The sequence below is a fragment of the Dasypus novemcinctus genome, chromosome 9 (assembly GCF_030445035.2).
Source record: "Dasypus novemcinctus isolate mDasNov1 chromosome 9, mDasNov1.1.hap2, whole genome shotgun sequence".
In the NCBI taxonomy this organism is placed as follows: Eukaryota; Metazoa; Chordata; class Mammalia; order Cingulata; family Dasypodidae; genus Dasypus; species Dasypus novemcinctus.
Genome location: NC_080681.1, coordinates 79,688,257 through 79,712,901, shown reverse-complemented (window position 1 = coordinate 79,712,901; position 24,645 = coordinate 79,688,257). Strand labels below are relative to the sequence as shown.

The following is a 24,645-nucleotide window of genomic DNA, read 5'->3' as shown; positions in this document are numbered from 1 at the left end:
CTAGAGATACTGATAAAGCTTCACAGCCCTTCCTCCCCTGCCTGGGGTCAGGACTGAGATGCAGGTGTGGACAGCAGTCTTTGCCATGTGGATCCAAAGTGACTACAGTTGCCCAAGTAGACTGATGTAGCACCAGCCCCCCACCCCACACCAGGGTTGGGGGTGGACCCTCTGGATGGCCCAACAGTCTAATCCATGTGGGCTGAATGTACCTGTACTTGCCGTGAGAGACTCCAGGAGTACTGTCCTTTCTGCCCCTTAGGGGTGAGAATGGAACCACGGACGCCCAACAGTTCAGTCCATGTAGCCCATAAGTGCCTGCCTTGCCCAGAGAGTCTGAGGAAACTCCAACCCACTCTTCTCCTATTGGAGGTGGATCCACAGGTGCCCGACAGTTCAGTCCCTGTAGGTCAAGAGTACCTGCCATTGCCTGGAGAGCCTGAGGAAACACCAGTCCCTTCTTATTCCATTTGGCGGTTAGGTTGGATCCACAAGTGTCCAGCAGTCCAGTCTGTGCAGGCCAAAAGTGCCTACAGTTGCCCAGAGATGCTGAGGATACACTAGCCCCTTCCTGTCTTATTGAGGGTTTGGGGGTGGATCTACAGGCATCCAATAATTCAGTCCATACAGGATGGAAGTGCCTGCCGTTGCCCAGGAAGGCTGTGGAAATACTGGCCACCTCCTATCCTATGAGGGTGGAGGAGTGGAGATGGAATTGAAGGCACTCAACAAACCAGTTTGTGTAGGCTGAAAGCATCTGCAGTTGCTCAGAGAGGCTGAGGAAACACAGCTCCTCTTCTATCCTATTGAGGTGATAGAGGCCACGGTGTCTGACTCTTCAGTCTGTGTTAGCCGAAAGCACCTGCAGCTACCCAGAGAGACTGGTGCAGGTCCCCCCATCTTCCTGCCAGAGGTGGGACTGGAGCCTAGTCAGGGGCTGCAGTCAGATCATGGTGGAAAGAAGCCAATCCCTACCTTCACTGTGATTTTCAGTTAGCCCCGCTTTTCCTCATGCTGGGGGCAGAGTTAAAATGGTGGCAGTCGGCCTCTTTCTGACTTGGACAGGTTCAAAGTTTAGCTGTTTTTAGGATTAGACTTTAGCAAGCCGAGTTTACTAATTAGTAGCTGAAGTCAGTGCCCAACCATCTCTTCTTTTCCTGTTTTTGGGAAATGGAGCTTCCATCTCCAGCCATGGAATAGCTCTTAAGGCGGCTTGTGCTGCCAGAGTAGAATGGGCCCTGGCCTCTGCAGCATGACCTACAGTTTCCCAGAGAGGCTGGTGCAGGTTCTACCAGCTTCCTTCCTGCTGAAAGTGGGGATGGAGCATATGCTAGAGCTGCAATCCAATCTGGATGGAAAGAAATGGTTCCCTACAGCACTGTGATTTTCAGTTAGCCCTGATTGCTCTCTTGCATGGGGCAGAGTTAAAAGGCAGATACTGGCCTCTTTCAGACTTGGACAGTTTCAGACTTTAGCTGTTTTTAGTATTATACTTTAGCCAACTGAATTTACTAATCAGTAGCTGAAGTCGGTGGCCAACCTTCTCTTCCTTCCCATTGTTGGGAACTGGAGCTTCTACCTCCAGTCACAGAACAGTTCGTGAGACAGCTTGTGCCACCAGTGGAGTATGGGCACTGACCTCTGTGGTGTGGAGTGCTCTACTCAAGAATCTTCTCCGCACATGAGCAGATCTCCTTCCTTACTTTCAAGAATTTTGCAGGATACCCTCTGGTCTCCTGGGGCCCCCAGACAGATGCTCTAGATAGCTCTGGGTGATTACTTACTGCCTTGTAGGATGAGCTGACTCTTGGAACTCCTTATGCTGCCACCATCTTGCCCCTCCTTCTCTCCTTTCCTTTTTATTGGTGAATAACATTGCATTTTATGGGTATACCACATATTATTTATCCATTTATCAGTTAATGGACATTGGAGTTTTTTCTTCTTTTTGCAATTTTGAATAATGCTGCCTTGGATATTTGTATATAAGTTTTTTATAGGACATATGTTTTCATTTCTTTTGGGTATATACCTGGGAAAGGAATTGTTCTATCATATGGTAATTGCCAGACTGTTCTCCAAAGTGGCTGCATATTTTACATTTCCACCAGCAATATATAAAGGTTACAATTTATCTACATCTTGCCAACAGTTTTGTATTATATCTTTTTAATTATAGCCATACTGGTGAGGGTGAAGTGTTATCTTAGGTAGGGAGTGGTATCTCATTGTGGTTCTGATTTGTGTTTCCCTGATGATTAGTTTATTAGTCAGGGTTGTCTTAGAGAAGAAGAACTGACAGAAGGGATGTGTGTGTGTCATGTATGAGATTTTTTGGTAGGAATTGGCTCACGTGACTGTGGGGATGGGCAAGTCTAAATTCAGTAAGCAGGCTGCAAGCTGGGAATTCCAATGACCATTTTTCATAAATTCCCCGAAGAGAAGCTGGCTGGCTGAAGTAGAGATGGAACTTCTCCCTTCTGACTGCTGAAATCAACCCTTCTCTTTTTAAAGCCCTCAAGTGATTGGATGAGATGTCTGTCATTGTTGAAGACCATCTCCTCAGTTAATTGTAGATATAGATGTAATCATCCATTCCATTGATGCTATCAATTTACTGATAATTTTAATCCATGAAATATCTCACAAGAACCATCAGGCTAGTTCTTGTTTGACCAAATACCCATACCTCATAATGTGGCCAAGTTGACACATGAACTTGACCATCACAGTTCATCCCTTTATAAACTTGGCATCTATATATAATACATATCTTTAAAATATCATCTCTAAATAAAAACAGTAATGGTCATATTTTTGCCTAACAGTACTCAACTGTCCTGCATACAACCAAAATGTATTAACTCTCCCCAGCATAGGGTGCAAGTCCTTGGGTAATATTCACTCTTAACTTATATGTCCTATAACGTAACTACTACAACATGAAACTTACCCATGTCATATGATAAGGGGATAAGATAGGAAAGAAAACAAGGATATTTGCTTTTTGTATTTATATAGATATAAGAAAAAAAGGAAGAAATATTCTTAACCATTACAGTCCTTATTTCTATAATTGGTCACATGATCATAACTCATATATATAACTAACTTCTTCCTTTACCCATTCCATATCCCTTTACCTTCAGCAAGTCCTCAGCTGGCTGTGGTTCCTTGCCTGGTGGGGTGACCCATATCTTCATTCCTGAAGTTTCTAGGCCATTGGCAGTTTTGTCTGGATTGAATTGTACAGTTTTCCATTGACATAAATCAAAGGGCATGGTAGTCTCAGAGATTCCCTAGAGGGTGTCCAAGCAAACCCTTCTTTACCTCCATTGTATAGTTGTAATCCTCTTTCCCATTGATAGTTAGGGTCAGTCACTCTAGCCAGTAGACTAATTCCCTTCTTTGCCTGTTGATTCAGAGACTTGAGGAGCCCAAAGTGCCTAGGTGGCAGTCTTAACTTCCAGTTCAATGTAATCATTGTACCTCCTGGTGAAAGTACTCCTTTTAGAACTAAGACCTGTAGACCAGCAGAGCTAAGGTTGCAGGAACATGAAGCATAAATTTCCTCTTCGATCACTTGGAGGTAATAGTGAGTGGAACCACTCCCATTTTCACCTCTTGATTCCTGGACCCATGAATCCTGGTGATGGGAGAAACAGCACCATAGAGTGGACACTGATTTAGAATATATATAGTGTCCTGGAGAACACTGCCCCAATCCTGTAAGGTATTACCACCCAATTGGTGCTGTAATTGAGTCTTCAAAAGGCCATTCCACCATTCTGTCAATCTAGGTGCTTCCGGGTGATGGTGAACATGGTAAGACTAGTGAAATTCCATGAGCATGTGCCTATTTCTGTACTTCATTTGCTGAAATGAGTTCCTTGATCAGAAGCAATGCTGTGTGGAATACCATGATGGTGGGTAAGGCATTCTGTAAGTCCACATATGGTAGTTTTGACAGAAGCATTGCATGCAAGGAAGGCAAACCCATATCTGGCCTATGTGTCTGTTCCAGTTAGAACAAAATGCTGCCCCTTCGATATGGAAATGGTCCAGTGTAATCAGGCTGCCACCAGTAGCAGGCTGATAACCTTAGGGAATGGTGCCATATTGGGGACTGAGTGTTAATCTCTGCTGCTGGCAGATTGGGCACTCTGCAGTGGCTATAGCCAAGTCAGCCTTGGTGAGTGGAAATCCATGTTGCAGAGCCTATCTATAACCTTACCACCACGGCCACTTTTTTCATGAACTTATTGGGCACTGACAGGAGTACCTGGGGAAAGAGGCTGACTGGTATCCATAGTACAGGTCATCTTATCCACTTGACCTAAAATTTGCTGAAGTCACCCACTGGTGAACATTCATATGGGGCACAAATATCTTCATGGTTTTTTTTTCCCTCTTGGAAAGGTCTGTCCACATACCTTTCCTCTAGCCCTCTTTGTCCCAATTTTCCAATCATGATCCGGCAATTCCTCTATTAGGAAATATGCGGAAGAACTGAAAATTGTGACACAAACAGACATCTGCACACTGATGTTCATAACAGCGTTATTCACAATTGCCAAAAAATGGAAACAACCCAAGTGTCCATCAAACGATATATCAACCTTCCACCAACACCTTACATTGTCAGGAGACATTTATTACAAATTATGAAAGAATATTGTCAAAATCTCACTACTAATTATAGTCATTATCTTACATTTGGTATGTTTTTCCCCTAACCCACCCTATTATTATTTTTTAAATATATTTTTTATGACAGAAGTTGTAAACATAAAACAATCATGCACATGTGCAGAATTCCCAAACAATACCCCACTATCAACACACCACACCTTGGTGGAACATTTGTTACAGATAAGATAATATCTGATTGTTACCACATCCATGGTGTACATTTGGCTCACATTTTCCATACTGCCCTCTTAATACAGTGAATCTTTCGTATAGATGCATGAATATTATATTATTACTGCTAACCACAGTCCATATGTCATTCCAGTTGTATTTTTCCCATGCTTCTCCACATTTCCAGCACCCTGCAGTAGTGATGTAAATTTGCCCTAGCTCACACACGACACATCTCTACCATCAACCGCAATTCTCACCCACCTCTTGGTTTACTGTGCTATTCAGTTCCTAGATTATTCTCTAGAGTTCTTTCATTTGGCATTTACATACCTAGACTGCCATTTTCAGCCACATCCCCATTTATAAAATAGCTGTTAATCACTATTTGTTACCATCCACTCTATACATTTCCACACTTTTACAGTAAATCTAATTAAAACATCTACTTACATTTAACATCAGTAGTCCATCTCAGTCCTCCTGTTATCTTCTTAAAGAATCCACCACATAGCACCAGGTCTTGAAGATATATTCCTACAATTTCTTCTAGAAGTTTTATGTTTCTTTTATTTTTAGGTTTTTGATCCATTTTGAGTTAATTTTTGGATAAGATATGAGATAAGGGTCCTCTTTCCTTCTTTTGGCTATGGATATCCTGTTCTTTCACGACTGTTTGTTGAATGGACTGTTCTGCCCAAGCTGTGTAGATTTCACAGGCTAGTCAAAAATCACTTGACCATACATTTGAGGTCTGTTTCTGAACCATCATTTTGGTTCCATTGGTCTTTGTGTCTGCCTTTATGCCGGTACCATGCTGTTTTTACCACTATAGCTAGATAATACAATTTAAAGTCTGGAGATGAGGGTTCACTTTCCTTTTTATGATGTTTCTGGCTATTCCGGACCCCTTACTCTTCCAAATAAATTTGATAATCATGTTTTTCAATTTTTAAAAAAATGCCGGTGGAATTTTTAACAGCATTGCGTTGAATCTGTATATTAATTTGAGTAGAATTGACATCTTAATGATATTTAGTCTTCCAATCTATGAGCATGGAATGTTCTTTCAGTTATTTAAGCCTTTTTAAAATTTCTTTTAACGTTGAGTTGCAGTTTTCTGAATATACGTGCTTTATATCATTGGTTAAGTTTATTCCTGACTATTTGAGTTTTATCTGTCATTTTATTTTCACCACTCTTTTGACACTTTCAGTTACTTTTATTGATATAATCTTCATTTCCAGACTCTCTTCCAGGCCTCTCCTTTCATTTCTTTTCAAGCTCTGGAACACCCTTTAGTATTTCCTGAAAATCTGGTCTCTTGCTTAGAAATTCTCTCAATTTCTGTTTATCCATGAATATTCTAATCTCACCCTCATTTTTGAAAGATATTCTGGCTGGATATAAGATTCTTGGCTGGAAGTTTTTCTCTTGTAGTATCTTAAATATATCAGACCACTGTCTTCTTACCTCCATGGTCTCTGGTGAGAAATCAGCACCAAATCTTATTGAGTATCCCTTTTATGTTATACATTGCTTTTCTCATGCTGTTCTCAGAATTCTCTCTTTGCCTTTGGCATTTGACATTCTGATGAATATATGTCTCAGAGTTGGTGTATTTGGATTTTTTCAGATGGGAGTACGTTCTTCTTGGACATGTATATCTATGTCCTTCAATAGAGTTGGGAAATGTTCTATCATTATTTCTTCAAATATTCCTTCTGCCACTTTTCCCATCTCTTCTCCTTCTGGGACACCAATGACACATATGTTTGCACACTTTTTGCTGTCATTTAGTTCCCTGGGACCTTGTTCAACATTTTCCATTTATTTCTTCTTCTGTTCTTTTATTTGTTCGCTTTCAGAGGCGATTTCTTCAAGCTCACCAATCCTTTCTTCTGCCTCCTCAAATCTGCTGTTATATGATTCCAGTGTTTTTAAAACTTCATTTATTGCACCTTTCATTCCCATGAGATCTGCTATTTTTCTGTGTATGCTTTCACATTCTTCTTTGTGCTCAGTCTCTTCTTAATATCTTTATCTCTTTAGCCATCTCATTGAATTTATTAAGGAGATTTGTTTGACCGTCTATGATGAGTGGTCTCAACTCCTTTATGTCACTTGGAAGCTTATCTTGTTCCTTTAACTGGGCCATAGCTTCCTGTTTCTTGGTGTGGATTGTAATTTTTTGTTGGTGTCTTCGCATCTGGCTTACTAGAATATTTATTCTGGGTGCAGTTTTTCTCTTTAGTTTAGGGCTTCCTGCCCTTTCTCCCTTGCTGGTTGTGCAGTAGGAGCCAAGGATGTAGCTGGTGCTATAAGCTGTAGAGGCTCAAGCTACCCTCATTGCCCCAGGGACCGATGAAGCTTCTCCCAACTTTCTCCTTTCCTAGAGATAGGGACAGAGTCATAGTTGCATGGAATAATTCAAGTTGTGCAGGCCTAGACTGTAATTGCCCAGAGAGACTGATGAAGCTTCATGTCCCTTTCTCCCCTGCCTGGGGCATGGATGGAGCTGCCAGTGTGGGCAGCAATCTATGCATTACGGGTCCAAGATGACCACAGTTGCCCCGGTAGACTTCTTATTATTCAGTCTGTGCCAGCCAAAGGTACCTGCAGTTACCTGGGTAGGCTGGTGCAGGGCCCGTCAGCCTCCTCCCTGCCAGAGGTGGGGCTGAAGCCTAGGTTAGGGCTGCAGGCCAATCTGGGTGAAAGAAACAGGTTCCTACCATCACTGTGATTTTCAGTCAACACGGCTTCATGCTGGGGGTGGGGTCAAAATGGCGGCCACCGACCTCCTTCCTACTTGGACAGATTCACAGACCAGGTGTTCCTAGGGTTATTGCCTAGCCAGCCGAGTCTATCAATCAGTAGCCGAAATCAGCAGCCAACCTTTTCCTCTTCCCCTGTTTTTGGGAAACAGAGCTTCCAATTCCAGGCATAGAATAGCTCCTGGGTTGGCTTGCACAACCAGAGTAGAATAGTCACCAGCCTCCATGACTTGTCTGGTAATTTCCCAGAGAGGCTGGTGCAGGTCCACGCAGCTTCCTCCCTGCTGGAGGTGGGGCTGGGACTTTGGCTAGAGCTGCAATCTGATCTGGATGGAAGGAAGCCGGTCCCCTCTAGTACTGTGATTTTCAATCCGTTCCGCTTCCGCTTGTGCCAGGTGCAGAGTTAAGATGGCGGCTACCAGCTTATTTCTGACTTGGCCAGGCTCAAACTTTAGCTGTTCTTAGGATTATACTTTAGTTCGCTGAATTTACTTACCAGTAGCCGAGTGGTGCCCAACTGTCTCTTCCCTCCCCCTTTTTTTGGGGAAGGGGAGCTTTCAATTACAACTGCGGGACAGCTCCTAAGGCAGCTTGTGCCTCCAGTGGAGGATGGGCACTGGCCTCTGTGGTGTGGAACACTCTATTTACGAATCTTCTCTGCAGATGGGCAGTCTCCTCCTTCCATTCCTTCAAGGATGTGGCAGGATGCTCTTCTGGTGTCCTGGAGCCCCCAAAAAGGTGCTTCAGCTAGCTCCAGATAGCTCTGGGTGTTTACTAACTGCCCTGTAGCAGGAGCTGACTCTAGGAGCTGCTTACTCCGCCACCATCTTGCTGGCCCTCCAGTCTTTAGAATTTTGTCAAACTGATTGAGTCCTTTAGAATGGGTGGTGATTTAGAATGACTAATCTGCTGTGCCTCTGACATATGGTAGATAATACATTAAGAAGTAAAATGAATGGTTTGTTCTCTGCTTTTCTAGAAACTAACTTTTTTACTTTTTGTGTTTCCTTTCTTTTCTTTCCTGGTATTTAAGGAGGAGGCATCTCCCTATTCCTTACTTGATATCTGCTTGAATTTCCTGACTACTCACCTTGAGAAATTCTGTTCAGCGAGACAAGATGGAACATTGTGTCTGCAGGAACCTGGAGTATTCCCACAGGAGGTGGCTGATCGACTGCTTCAGACCATGGCTTTTCATGGTAAATAACAAAATAAAGAAAATGAAACAAAATGTTTGTGCAAATTAATATTAATTGGCATTAGATTTTTAAAAGCATTTTTTTTGAGATATAGTCCCATAGCATACAATCTATCCAAAGTGTACAATCAGTGGCTTTTAGTATAATCACAGAGTTGCCCATTCATCACTACAAAAAATTTTAGAACAATTCCAGTACTCCAAAAAGAAAAACTCCACACACCTTACAATCCACCTCTCAATCCTTCTCTCCTTCCCCAGCCTAAATAACCACTAATCTAATTCAATCTTTATAAATTGATTTATATTTACATTTTATATAAACGAAATTGTACAATATGTAATTTGTGCTTTGTTTCTTTCACTTAATGTAATGGTTTTTTGTGGCTCTTTTTTTTCGTCTGATATTAACATATGTTAACATACATTTGTTCAGTTTCATAGAAAAACAGTCTTATACATACAGTATTACCATATTCATATTTCACATGAGGTTTTACTGTGCTATATAGTCCCATGTGACATTTTTTAGCTTTCTTTCTGGTATTTTTTTTTTTTTAAAGATTTATTTTTATTTATTTAATTCCCCTCCCCTCCCCTCCCCGGTTGTCTGTTCTCTGTGTCTTTTTGCTGCGTCTTGTTTCTTTGTCCGCTTCTGTTGTCATCAGCCCCACGGGAAGTGTGGGCGGCACCATTCCTCGGCAGGCTCCCTCCGCGCTGGGCGGCTCTCCTTATGGGGTGCACTCCTTGCGCGTGGGGCTCCCCTACACGGGGGACACCCCTGCGTGGCACGGCACTCCTTACGCGCATCAGCACTGCGCATGGGCCAGCTCCACACGGGTCAAGGAGGCCCGGGGCTTGAACCGCGGGCCTTCCATGTGGTAGACGGACGCCCTAACCACTGGACCAAAGTCCGTTTCCCTCTTTCTGGTATTATACACAAGTTTAGGCTCTCCCTTTCAACAACGTCATACCAATATAATAGCACTACTAGTTACAAACACTATGTTGTGATTTCACCTGTTCTGTTCATTTCCAAATATTAATAACAACCTTTTTACCAATTCTGCACCCTCAGCTTTCCATTCTCTAACCTTATTCTATTTTCTGGCAACCCATATTCTAATTGTTAACTCCATGAGTATTCGCAATATATTTAGTTTGTAATAGCACAGTCATACAGTATTTGTCCTTTAGTGTCTGGCTTGCTTCACGCAACATAATGTCCTCCAGTTTCATCTGTGCTGTCATATGCGTCATGATTTCATTTCTTCTCATAGCTACATAATATTCCATTGTTTGTATATAGCACAGTATCATTCATCAGTTGATGGCTACCTGAGTTTCTACCTTCTGGCAATTGGCAATCGTGTCTTAATGCTTTTATGAACATTGGTGTGCATATGTCTGTTCGTGTCACTGCTCTCAGATCTTCTAGAAGTATGTACCTAGTATATCTAATTGCAGTATTGCCAGGTCACATGATATATCTATATCTGACTTCCTGTCTTTGTAATAGTGGCTATTCTGATAGGTGTGAAATGATATCTCAGTGTAGCTTTGGTTTGTATTTCCCTAATTGCTAGTGATGGTGAACATTTTTTTGTGGGTTTTTTTAGCCATTTGTATTTCTTCTTTGGACAATTGTCTACCCAAGTCTTTTCCTCATTTTTAATTGGATCATTTGCTTTTTATTTTATTTTATTTTATTTTAAATAAGGATGTTGAACTTTGGATCTCATGTGGGAGGCTGGTTCTCAACCATTGAGCTAGATCTGCTTCCTATTTTGTCTTTTGTTGTTTACTTGTAGCATCTCTTTATATATCATGGATATTAAACCCTATCAGATATGTGATTTCCAAATATTTTCTCCCATTGAGTCAGCTGCCTTTTCACCCTTTTGACAAAGTTCTTTGAGGTACAAAAGTGTTTAATTTTGAAGAGCTCCCATTTATAAATTTTTTTCTTTTGTTGCTTGTGCTTTACTAAGAAACCACCACCTCCCCTAAGATCTTGAAGATGTTTCCCTACATTTTCTTCTACTAGTTTTATGGTCCTGGCTTTTAGATCTTTGATCCATTTTGAGTTGATTATTTTATAGGGAGTGAGATAGGGGTCCTCTTTCATTTTGGTTATGGCTATCCAGTTCTCCCAGCACTATTTGTTGAAGAGACTGTTTTTTGTTGTTGTTGTTGTTGTTGTTGTTGTTTTTAAGGTACCAGTGCTGCAGATTGAATCCAGGACCTTGTATGTGGGAAACTGGCACTCAGCCCCTAAGCCACGTCAGCAACCCTGAGTTGGTTTTTTTGTTTGTTTGCTTGTTGTTGTTCTTTGTTTGTTTGTTTGTTTTTTGGGAGGCCCGGGAGCCAAACTTGGGACTTCCCATGTTGGAAGCAGATGCTTAATTGCTTGAACCACATCTGCTCCCCTAAAGAGACTGTTTTGTCCCTGTTACGTGGATTTGGTAGGTTTGTTGAAAACCAGTTGGCCATAGAGGTGAGGGTTTATTTCTGGACTCTCAGTTCTATTCCACTGATCAGTCTGTCTGTCTTTATGCCAATATCATGCTCTTAGTCACTGTAGCTTTTGTAGTATGTTTCAAGGTCAGGCAGTGGAAGTTCTCCCACATCACTCTTCTTTTTTAGAATGCTTTGGCTATTTGGGTGCACTTTTCCTTCTAAATAATTTCAGTAATTTCCTTTTCTATTTCTGTAATGTAGGCTGTTTGAATTTTGATTAAGGTTGCATTGTATCTATAAATAAGTTTGGGCAGGATTGACATCCTCATGATATTTAGTCTTCCAATCCATGAACACAGTATGTTTTTCCATTTGGTAGGTCTTCATTGATTTCTTTTAGTATTGTTTTATAGTTTTCTCAATGTAAGTCCTATACTTCTTTGGTTAAATTGATTCCTAGGTATTTGAGTCTCTTTGTTTGTATTTTAAATGGAATCCGCCCCCCCCCGATTTCCTCCTCAGATTGTTCAATACTAGTGTACAGAAATGTTAACTGATTTTTGTGTGTTGATCTTGTATCTTGCCACTTTGCTGAACTTGTTTATTTGTTCAGGAAGCTTTGTGGTAGACATTTCAGAATTTTCTAAATATAGGATCATGTCATCTGCAAATAGAGTTTTACTTCCTCTTTTCCTATTTGGATGCCCTTTTTTTTTCTTGTCTAATTTTGTTCTAGCTAGTACTTCTAAGACAATATTAAATAACAGTGGTGACATGGGGCATCCTTGTCTTGTTCCTGATCTTAGAGGGAAAGCTTTTAAACTTTCCCTACTGAATACAACGTTGGCTGTGGGTTTTTTAACTATATCCCCTTTATCATGTTGAGGAATTTTCCTTCTATTCCTATCTTTCTTTTTTTTTTAAGATTTATTTTTTATTTATTTCTCTCCCTCCCCCCCATTTGCCTGCTCTCTGTGTCCATTCACTGTGTATTCTTCTGTGTCCATTTGCATTCTTGTCAGTGGCACTGGGAATCTTTTTGTTGCGTCTTCTTGCTGCATCAGCTCTCCATGTGTGCGGCGCCACTCCTGGACAGGCTGCGCTTTTCTTCGCGCGGGGTGGCTGTCCTTGCAGAGTGCACTCCTTGCACGTGGGGCTCCCCTATACCACCCCTGCGTGACACAGCACTCCTTGCAATTCATCAGCACTGAGCGTGAGCCAGCTCATCACACGGGTCAGGAGACCCTGGGTTTGAACCCTGGACCTCCTGTATATGGTAGAAAGATGCTCTATCAGTTGAGCTAAATTTGCTTCCCTATTCCTATCTTTTGAAGTGTTTTTATCAAGAAAGGATGCTAGAAGAAGAGATTTGATTTTAGCTCTTTCTTCTTTTTTAATATATGTGCTTAAGGTTTGAAAGTATCCTGTCAGCACTGCCTTTGCTGTATTCCTAAGTTTTGATAAGCTGTGTTCATGTTTTCATTTGTCTTAATATATTCACTAATTTCACTTACAGTTTCTTCTTTGACCCACTGATTATTTAGAAGTATGATGTCTAGCGTCCACACATCTGTGAGTTTTCCCCTTTCCTGTCTTTTATTGATTTCTGGTTTCATTCCATTATGATCTGAGAAGGCGCTTTGTATAATTTCAGTCTTTTTAAAATTATTGAGAGGTGTTTTGTGACCCAACATATGGTCTATCGTGGAGAAAGATCCACCAGCACTTGAGAAGAATATATAACCTGCTGATTGGGGTGCAGCATTCTGTGTATGTCTGTTAGGTCTTGCTTGTTTTTCATATTGTTCAGTTTTTCTGTTTCTTTGTTGATCTTTTGTCTAGTTGTTCTATCGACATGTGTGGTATGTGGAAGTCTTCAACTATTATTGTAGAGATGTCTGTTTCTCCCTTCAGTTTTGTCAGAGTTTGCCTAATGTATTTTGGTGCATGCTGATTAGGTGCGTAGATATTTTTTGGCCGTCATTTCTTCCTGGTGGATTGTCTCTTTTATTAATATATAGTGACTTTTGTATCTCATAACTTTTTTTGTATTTAAAGTCTGTTTTGTCTGGTATTAGTATGGCTACGCCTATACTTTTTAGTTATTGTTTCCTTAGAGTATCTTTTTCCAACTTTTTACTGTCAGCCGATTTGTAGCCCTTGGTCTAAGGTGAGTCTCTTGTAGGTAACATATGGATGGTTCATGTTTTCTTAATCGATTCTGTCAGCGTATAATATCTTTTGATTGGGGAGTTTAATCCATTCACATTCAATGATATTTACTCTATTATTTATTTCCACCATTTTAATCTTTGGTTTTCATATGTCATGTCTTATATTTGTCTTTTTACTCTTTTGGTTATCCTTTTTGCTATTCTTCTGTACTCTCCTCTAAGCCTCTCTCTCCTGTCATTTTCTTTCAGGATGTAAGGCTCCCTTTAGTACTTCTTGCAAAGGTGGATTGTTTATTTATGAATATTTTAAACTCACCTTCATATTTGAAGGACAATTTTGCTGGATAAAAAATTCTTACCTGGCAATTTTTCTTTTTCAGTATCCTAACTGTATCATACCACTGTCTTCTTGCCTCCATGGTTTCTGATTTGAAATCCGCACCAAGTCTTAGTGGGCATCACTTGTATGATGGTTTGCTTCTCCCTTGCTGCTCTCAGAATTTTCTCTTTATCTTTGACATTTGACATTCTGAGTAGTATGTGTCTTAGAGTATGTCTCTGGATTTATTCTGATTGGTGTAAGCTGTACTTCTTGGACATGTAAAAATTCATTTCTTCCATGAAAGTTGGGAAATTTTCAGCCATTATTTCCTCAGCTACTCTTTCTGCCCCTTTTCCCTTCTCTTCTCTTCTCCTCTTCTGGAATTCCCATGGCATGTATGTTGTTGTGCTTTGTCAACTCCCTGAACCCCTGCTCCATTTTTTTCTATTCTTTTCTCTCTCTTTAGTTTCAGCTGTTCTTTTTTCTATCATTTTGTGTCGCTGTTATATGCCTCTAATTTGTTGTGTTTTTTTAAAAGATTTGTTTATTTATTTCTCTCCCCTTCACCCCCACCCCGGTTATCTGTTCTCTGTGTCTATTTGCTGCGTCTTCTTTGTCCACTTCTGTTGTTGCCAGTGGCATGGGAATCTGTGTTTCTTTTTTTGTTGCGTCATCTTGTTGTGTCAGCTCTCCGTGTGTGCGGCGCCGTTCCCGGGCAGGCTGCACTTCCTTTCGCGCTGGGCGGTTCTCCCTACAGGGCACACTCCTTGCACCTGGGGCTCCCCTATGTGGGAGACACCCCTGTGTGGCACGGCACTCCTTGTGCGCATCAGCACTGCCCATGGGCCAACTCCACACAGGTCAAGGAGGCCCGGGGCTTGAACCACAGACCTCCCATGTGGTAGATGGACACCCTAACCACTGGGCCAAGTCTGCCGCCTAATTTGTTATTTTTTAAAAAAAATTTTTATGAGGTACCAGGCATTGAACCCAGGACCTTGTACATGGGAAGCAGGCACTCAACCATGGAGCTACAACTACTCCGCATTTTAATTTTTTCTTTTTAAGATTTTTATTTATTTCTGCCCCTTGTTGTTTGCACTCACTGTCTCTTCTCTGTGTCTGTTCATTGTGTGCTCTGTCTGCTCATTGTCTTTTTTTTTTTCAGGAGGCACTGGGAACTGAACCCCTGACCTCCCATGTCAGAGGAGACGCCCAGTTGCTTGATCCACCTCTGCTCCTTGCTTCTTGTATCTCTCATTGTGTTTTCTTATTGTGTCTCCTTGTTGTGTCATTTCATTGTATCATCTTGTTGCGTCAGCTTGCTGTCTGCTCACCTTCTTTAGGAAACACTGGGAACCAAACCTGGGACCTCCCATGTGGTGGGAAGACACCCAACTGCTTTAGCCATGCCTGCTTCCCTTAATTTGTGTTATTTTTTTTTAAGATGTATTTGTTTATTTCTCTCCCCTTCCCTCCCCACCCCCCGGCCCCGGTTGTCTGTTCTCTGTGTCTATTTGCTGCGTCGTCTTTGTCCGCTTCTGTTGTCGGGGGCATGGGAATCTGTGTTTCTTTTTGTTGTGTCATCTTGTTGTGTCAGCTCTCTGTGTGTGCGGCACCATTCTTGGGCAGGCTGAACTTTCTTTTGCACTGGGTGGCTCTCCTTACTTGGCGTACTCCTTGCACGTGGGACTCCCCTACGTGGGGGACACCCCTGAGTGGCACGGCATTCCTTGCGCTCATCAGCACTACGCATGGGCCAGCTCCACATGGGTCAAGGAGGCCCAGGGTTTGAACCGCGGACCTCCCATGTGGTAGACGGATGCCCTATCCATTGGGCCAAGTCCGCTTCCCAGCAGAAATTCTTTTTTAAAGTGCTGATTTATTTTATTTTATTTTTTAAAGATTTATTTTCTATTAATTTCTCCCATCCCACCCCATTCCATTCCATTTGCTGTGTGCTTTTGTGTGTCTGTTTGTATTCTCTTTAGGCAGCTCAAGGAACCGATCCTGCGATCTGCCGAAGTGGGAGAGAGGCGATTACTCTCTTTGCGCCACCTCAGCTCCCTAATTTGTTTTTGATCTCACCAGTTTTGTCTTTCATTCCCATAAGGTTTGTTATTTTTCTATTCAGGTTTCCAAATTCTTTGTGTTTGCTAAGTGTCTTCTTGGTGTCCTTTACCTCTTTAGCTATGTTGTCTTACAGCTCATTAATTTGATTTTGAAAATTTGTGTGAATCTCATTAATTAGTTGTCTCAAATCCTGTGTCTCATCTTGGGCTTTGATATATTCCTTTGCTTGGGCCATTTCTTACATTTTCTCAGTGTGCCTTGTAATTTTTGGCTGACATTTAGGCATCTGATTATGATGACGAGCTTACTCTGGTGCTCAATTTCTCTCTTTTGTAGGGATTTAGTGACAGGAGGCTGTGGTTCAACCTGTTCTCGGTCTTTAGGATTGTCCCAGTTAGTTGCTGAAATCTTGGCCCTTGATCCAGTAATGGGGTACAGACCTGCTTCTGAAGGCCTTGCAGAGGGAATCTGTAAAGGCCAGAAAAGCCTCTCATCTATTTACTTTATTTCCCTCCCATGCACTTCCTTGATTGGCCAGTAGACGTTGCTCTTCAAAGCCTCTCAGTTCAAAGCCTGGTGAGTGTGTGTTCATTGCAACAGGGACTGGATCAGTTTGACAGTATGATCCCCCCTGGAGGCTATTCAGAGCCTTGCAATTCAAACTTTCTTAGAGGCTGTTCTCCAGCCTTTGCTTGCTGCCCCCTCCGTTTTCTTGGGTGGGAAATCATTCTACTCCCCTCTTCGTCTTCTACAACCAGTCCAGCTCAGTAGTGAGGGAGTTTGAAAGGGTTGGATCTCCTTAATCCTGTGCTGGCTCCCAAGGCAAATAATGGTGCTGTCCCACCTGGCCTGGAAGTGCTTGTGGGACACAGCAGACCCAATTTGTTAGTCAAAAAAAAGCAACAGCCTTTGGATGCCTCCCTTTCTCTCCTGTTTCCTTGGTAGATGGATCCCTCCGGCCCCCTCTATTTGTTGCCACCAGCCTGAGGCCTGAGAATTCAAAATTATCTGCATTGTAAGGTGGGGAAAGGGTACTGGTACCTGTAGTTGCAGCTTCTATTCACTCTTTCCATCAAGACTTTTTTCCTGTGTCCCTCTCTCTTCTGGGTGGTGTCCAGCCTTCCCTTGGTGTCCTAAACCCTACGATATTTTTTTCCAGGCCATTTCTGCCTGTGCTCTACCTATTTTTCTGGGAGAAAAGAGAGTCCTGTGTCTTTCTAATCTGCCATCTTCCTGGAAGTGCATCCCCTATTGGCATTAACTTTTTTTTTTCAAGTTAGTATATTCATTCATTTATTTGTCTTTTTTTAAAAAAGATATGTAGATGACAAAAAATGTTGAGGTCAGTCAAAGCCCTAATCATTATTTAATCAAGTAAAAGTGAAACCTCTGAATCCAATGTTTATAATCTAATATGCCCAGAGGAATATACCAGTTTACAAACATAATCCAATATCTATTTTTGGTATTCATAAATAATGCCAAACTGCTATACTCCACCCTCTAAATTCCTATACTCCACTCTCTAAATTCCAAAGACATTGCAATATTCAAAAAACCTTAAATCAGTAACAATGAAAGTATAAAATCATATCACAATCAATTTAAAGAAATACAGTTTGTCTTGGGGCAAAGTCTTGTCTGGCTGCAGAACTCTGAAAACAATTTATCTGCTTCCAGTACACAAATGAACAGACAAAGGATAAACATTTCCATTACCATAAAAAGAAACTGGGAGGGAAACACGAGTCATGGGTCCTCTACAGTTCAGTAAACCTACAGAGCATCATCCATTTGATTTCAAAGTCTGAGAGTCATTTTCAAGATGATGGTTTCTTCTCCCTGGGGCCACATGGGGACCCACCCTTTCCACAGGCTTGCCCAATGGCCATTTTCTTGGTTCCACCCTCATCAAGCACCTGGGTGGTGACCAAGCTTCAGACCTCACCCTCCAAGGGTGTTGGGGTGATTGCCACACTTTACTCAATCTTTGAGTTACAGTCTTATTCCCCCTAGTATGGTGACATGAAGACAACATCCCCCCTAAACTTTGGCATACAGGCCCAAACATCTCAGAGCAACGAGTTGGCAATCTGGCCTTCCCTAATCCATGGGGAACGTCCTCCACCCTCTCCGTACCCTGGGGAGGCAAAACTCTCCCTAAACATCGGGTGGGGATATCCACCCTCTTCAACTACTTACCGAGGCCACCTTTCATGAGTGGGGTTCCTCTCTTGGCCTGAGGAGATGTCTTAATTCCAGATCTCAGCTTCCATGGTTTTCCTCTTGATGTCATTTCCCCTTCAATCTCTTCCTTCCATGCCCCTTTGAGTCCAGGCAGACAGTGGTTTGTTCATTCCCCCACCCTGGTTCATGCCTTACTGATGCAGTCCAATCAAAGGCTCCTAGCTGAATCCAATTCAGTCAAAAGGGTCCCATACCCACAGACATGGGCCAATTTAAGAACATAATTTTCTGGAGTCCACAAAAGATTCAAACCATCATGTAGGCATCCTTGTTTTGTACTTGATCTTAGAGAGAAAGCTTTCACTCTTTTTTTTACTCTTTCACCATTGAGTATAATCTTAGCTGTGGGTTTTTCATATATTACGTTGAGGCAGTTTCCTTCTACTCCTAGTGTTTTAAATGTTTTTATCAAGAAGGGATGCTGGATTTTGTCAAATCACTTCTCTGCATTTGATTATCTCACTGCATCAGTTGAGATGATCATGTGTTTTTCTTTCCTCTTTTCATTTGATATATTACATTGGTTTTCTTTTGTTTAACCACCCTTGCATACTTGGGTTAAATCTCTTTTTGTCATGGTGTATAATTCCTTTAATGTGGTGTTGGATTTGGTTTGCTAGTATTTTGTTGAGGATTTTTGCATCTATATTCATAAGAGATAATGGTCAGTAATTTTCTTTTCTTATGATATCTTTATCTGGCTTTGTTTGATATGAGGGTGATGTTGGACTTGTAAAATGAGTTATGGATTGCTCCCTTCTTTCAGTTTTTTGAAGAGTTTGAGCAGGAATGGTGTTAATTCTTCTTGGATTGTAGATATAGTTCATCTGTAAAGCTATCTGGTCCTGGGCTATTCTTTGGTGGGAGGTCTTTTGTAACTAATTCATTCTGTTTACTATTTACTGCTTTTTGAGATCTTCTGTTTTTCTTTAGTTAGTATGTATATAGTTTGCATGTTTTTAGGAATTTGTCCAGTTCACCTAGGATATCTCATATGTTGGCGTATAGTTGTTTATAGTGTTGTCTTTTTAAAAATTTCCCTCCCTTCCCCTCCCACCCTGCTGTTTTTGCTGTCTGTATCTATTCTCTGTGTGATCTTCTCTATCTATTTCTCTTTTTGATCTTCTCATTTTTTCTCCTCTAGGATTTACCAGGATTCAGTTCTGGGGACTTCTGATACAGAGAGAGGTTCCCTGTTAGCTGTGCCACCTCAGTTCCTGGTTTCTGCTGTGCGTCACCTTGACTCTCCCCTTCGTCTCTCTTTTGTTGTGTTATCATCTTGCTGCATGACTCACTTGCATTGATTTGCCACACAGGCACTGGCTCACTGTGCAGGCATGCTTTCTCTTCTTTTTCACTGGGAGGCCTCAGGGATCGAACCCAAGTCCCCCCGTATGGTAGGCAGGAGTCCTATCCCTTGAGCCACATCCGCTTCCCTATAGTATCCTTTTATAGTCATCTTTATTTCTTTTGCATCAGTAGTAATGTCTCCCTTTTCATTTCTGATTTTAAGAATTTATGATCTCTTTTTTTTTTTTGCCAGTCTAGCTAAAGTTTGTCAATTTTATTGATATTTTCAAAGAACCAACTTTTGATTTTGTTGATACTCTGTATTCTTTTTATTCTCTAGTTCATTTATCTCTGCTCTAATCTTTATTTCCTTCCTTCTGTTCACTTTGGGTTTAATTTGCTCTTTTTCTGTTGGACCCTCTAATTTTGAGGTTAGGTCTCTGTCTGATGTGAGATCTTTCTTTTTTTTTTTTTAAAGATTTTTATTTTTTCTCTTCTCCCCTCCCCCCCCCCATTGTCTGCTCTCTGTGTCCATTCACTGTGTGTTCTTGTGTGTAGCACTGGGAATATCTGTGTCTCTTTTTGTTGCATCATCTTCCTGCATGAGCCTTCCATGTGTGCGGTGCCTCTCCTGAGCAGGCTGCACTTTTTTTTTTTCCCATGTGGGGCAGCTCTCCTTGAGGGGCGCACTCCTTGCTCGTGGGGCTCCCCTATGCGGGGGAATCCCCTACATGGCACGGCACTCTTTGTGTGCATCAGCCCTACATGTGGGCCAGAAGGCCCTGGGTTTGAACCCTGAAACTCCTCCTATATGGTAGGGGACACTCTTATCAGTTCAGCCAAATCCGCTTCTGCTTTCTTCTTTTTTAATGTAAGCTTCCAGAGCTATAAATTTCCTTCCATAACTGCCTTTGGTGCATCCCATAAGTTTCTGTATGTTTTGTTTGCATTTTGATTTGCCTCAAGATATTTCTAATTTCCCTTGTGATTTTTCCTTTGACCCATAGGTTGTGTAAGAGTACATTGTTTAATTTCCACATATTTGTGAATTTTCCATTTCTCCATCTGCTGTTGATTTATAGCTTTATTCCATTGTGGTCAGAGAAGACACATTGTATGATTTCAGTGTTTTTTAATTTATCGAGACATGTTTTATCCTGGAGAATGATCCATGTGTATTAGAGAAGGATGTGTATTCTACTACTTTGGATGAACTGTTCTGTAGGTATATATTACCTCGAATTGGTTTAGAGTATTGTTCATGTCTTCTCTTGCTGTATTGATCTTCTCTTTAGATGCCTATCCATTATTGAATGTAGTGTATTAAAGTCTCATACTGTTTATATAGAGCTGTCTGTTTCTCCCTTCAAATCTGTCAGTATTTGTTGCTTATATTTTGGGGCTGTGCTGTTGTTAGATGTACATATATTTATAATTGTTTTGTCTATTTGTTGAATTGAACCCCTATCAGTATATAATGACCTCCTTTGTCCTTCATACTGTTTTTTTGCTTTAAAGTCTATTTTATGTGCTACTGATACAGCTACATCAGCTCTCTTTCGGTTACTACTTGCATGGTAAATTTTTTTCCATGCTTTGAGTGAGTCTCTGGTAAACAACATGTAGTTGAGTCATGCTTTTTTATCCATTTTGTCTGTCTTTGCCTTTTGGCTGGAGAGTTTAATCCATTTGCATTTAAAGTAACTATTCTTAATGCAGGACTGTTTTGCCATTTTTCTATTTTATCTTTGTAAGCCATATCTTTTGACCCTTAGTTTTTTAATGCCTACTTTCATATTTATATCATTTTTTTGTAGTGTGCCATTTTTAGTCCATTCTCATTACTATTTTCTGAATATATTTTTCATATATTTTCTTTGTGGTTACAGTGGGGTTAAATTTAACATCCTAAATCTATAACTAATCATATTTTTATACCAGTTAAACCTCAATATCATACATATACACTGTTCCTTTACCTCTCTTCCCTACCACCATTTTTTGTACTGGTTACATATATATCTTTGTACCTTATATGTCCAAAACCATAGATTAATCGTTACTTTTTATGCATTTGTATTTTAGCACCTGTAAGAAGTAAGAAGTGGCATTACATACCAAAAATTACAATATAATAGTAATGACTTTTATAATTACTCAAATGGTTACTGTCACTGGCAGTGTTTTATTTTTTTATGTCACTTCAGTCCACTGCCTGACATCCTTTCCATTCAGCCTGAAGAGCTCCCTTTAGCCTTGCTTTAGGTCTAGTGGTAATGAAACTCCCTCTACTTTTTTTTTTTTTTCCTGGAATGTTGTAATTTCTTCCTCATTTTTGAAAAAATGTGAATATAAAGTTCTTGGGTAGCAATTGTTTTTTCTCAGCTGTTTTTTAAAAAGTATTTCATCCCATTGTCTTCTTGCCTCTGTGGTTTCTGAGGAGAGATTGGCACTTGTTCTTTTTTAAAAAAGTTTTTCATTTATTTCTTCCACTTGCCTCCCCCACCCTGCCATTTTTGCTGTCTGTATCTATTCACTGTGTGAACTTCGGTATCTGTTTCTCTTTTTGTCCTCTTTTCTCGTCTTTCTCCTCTAGGATTCACCAGGATTCGATGCTGGGGACTTCTGATGTGGAGAGGGGTTCCCTGTCAATTGCGCCACCTCAGTTCCTGGTCTCTGCTGCACTTCACCTTGACTCTCCCCTTAGTCTCTCTTTTGTTGTGTGATCGTCTTGCTGTGTGACTCACTTGTGTGGGCACTGACTCACCGCATAGGCAATTGGCCCACCATGTGGGCACTGGCTCGCTGTGCGGACACTAGCTCACCATATGGGCACTCACGTGGTCACTCAGCTCACCACGCAGGCACTCACCTTGCTGTGTGGGTACCCACATGGGCACTTGGTTCACTGTGTGGGCACTCGGCTCGCCACGTGGGCACTTGGCTTCCATGCAGGCACTGGCTCGCAGTGCAGGCGCGCTTTCTCTTCTTCTTTTTCACCAGAAGGCCCTAGGGATTGAATCTGGGTCCTCCCATATGGTAGGCGGAGGCCTTATCACTTGAGCCACATCTGCTTCCCGGCACATGGTCTTAATGGGACTCCCATAACACATTGCTTTTCTCTTGGAGCTTTCAGAATTCTCTCCCTGTCTTTTACATTTGACAGTTTGACTACTGTGTGACTGGGCATATTTTTCTTTAATCTTGTTTAGTGTCTTCTGTCTTCTTGATTATGCATAGTCATATCTTTTGCTAAATTTCTTTGAATATTCCTTCTGCCCCTTTCTTTTCCTTTTGTCACTCCCACAGCATGTATATTGGTATGCTTCATTGTGTCCTACATGTCTCTTAAGCTATTTTTGCTTTTTATAATTTTTTTTCCCTTTCTATTCCTTAGCTTGAATCATTTCAATTGACTTTTTTGAAAAAGCAGTTTTCTTGAGATGTATTCACATACCATATAGTCTATCCAAAGTGTGTAATCATTGGCTAGAATTGACTTGTTTTTTAGATCACTTATACTTTTTCTGCTAGCTCCAATCTGCTATTGAAACCTTCCTGGGAATTTTTCATTTCATTTATTGTGGTCTTCAATTCCATTAATTCTGTTGGGTTTCTTTTTAAAATTTTTGTTTCTTTATTGAGATTCTCATATTGTTCTTTCCTTGTTTTTCTGATATCCTTTGTTTTTTTCTCTATATTTTCCTTCATCTTCTTGAGCATATTGAGGATCATCTTTTTAAAGTACTTGTCCAATATATCCACTGTGTCTGATTTTGTTGACGATTTTTTGGATTTTTATCCTCTCCCTTTGGTTAGGCCATGATTTCCTATTTCTTTTTTTGTCTTGCAATCTGTATATCTTAATATTTTGAAGTGTTAACTCTGGGAGTTAGTCCCAGAGCTGTTTGTTTCTTGATTTTGTATCTAGCTGGTATTAATATTAGGAGAGAGATTTCCTTGAATGCTAGGAGCTAACAATACAAAACAAACCAATGCAAAAAAATGTTTTTCAGTCTCACGAATTGACTGTGCATTGGCCAGTGCTGTTCTTCAGAGTTGGGCTCTGAAGGTCAGCTCAAGTCAAACACAAAGTGCAAGGTCCTCCCTGTCTTTTTTGAGCTTGTGTCTTGCCCTGGGCTTTGCTTTCTAGTGGTCTTAGGACTTCCCTGTTTACTCTCTTGAAAGAGACTTTCTCCCTCTTTTAGGTGCTATTTATAGCACTTTAAGCAACTATGCCTTTGCTCTAGTCTGTGTAAGCTGTTTCAGCTTGGAGGACAAATTCTGGCAAAAGGTGAGCTGGAAAGTTTTCTAAATCAGTCTCTCCCAACTGGAACAAAGCCAGGGTTTCACAAGGAGAGTGGTGACTGGCTCTTTATTTACCTTTGGTGAAGTTGAGGGATGGGCCAGCAAGGGCACCAGGAGCTTCTTCTATGGCTTTTTGAAGCTGCTGCTTCTTGAATCAATACTTGCCCATAAATGCAGCCCTTAACTGTTTTCCTTAGTTTTGAGGAAAAACTAAGGGTACTGTAAGACTCATTTGCCTTTTTTGCCTGATATGGGGGGGGGGGGGGGGAATGTCTGCCCAAGAAGAGGCTGGCAATGATCTAAAGTAGTGATCAAAAGCAGTGATCAGCAATTGACACACATCCCTGGATCTTGAAGAATGGAGTCTTTACATCCCACCTTGGCACCAGAAACCTGTACAAGGATCTGGGGTTCAGGATCCCAGTGCTGCCTGCCATGAGGCTGGGGTATATGGACAGGGAAGCTTTGAATTCCTCTAGGTTCTTGACTGTGATGCATAAAAGAATTTATGAACATGTCAGTTTAGTTAGCCCAGTAAAAAGAATTTATTTGGGAAATGGGGGAAAGAACAGGGCTTGCTGAGAAATGGGAGAGAAGAGCAGAAGTACACACCAAGATTTAGTGCAGGCAGGCCCCCTCTAGGCAGAGAGAACATGCTCTGCCTCATGTGGTTACCTTTTAAACTGTTGATTATTCCTCCCCCTTCCTAATTATAAGGGGATGGGTCCCAGCTGTTATTGATTACCCCACCAATGGTGGGACCAATGGTGAGGACTGTTTGGAATATCTGGGGCCAAGGGGAGGTCTTGGAAGTTTATACTCAAGGTCCCAGGGAGGTCTTGCAGCCATGTTGTCTGCCGGCCATGCTGTGGCTTGTCTTCTCCTTGTTGCCATGAATAACCTGCTTCAGTAGCCAGTGCAGGGAGAGTGAAATTC

General features: G+C 41.3%; 1 protein-coding gene across 1 annotated transcript in view; it reads left to right on the top strand.

Annotated features, from left to right (window-relative positions):
• Positions 1–24,645, top strand: part of LOC101435536 (protein zyg-11 homolog B) — a 308,603-nt gene that overhangs the window by 36,372 nt on the left and 247,586 nt on the right. Inside the window, exon 2 of the mRNA XM_058303573.2 lies at positions 8,671–8,836. Coding sequence (XP_058159556.1) covers positions 8,671–8,836 — 166 coding nt within the window. The remainder of the gene's footprint in view (positions 1–8,670; positions 8,837–24,645) is intronic.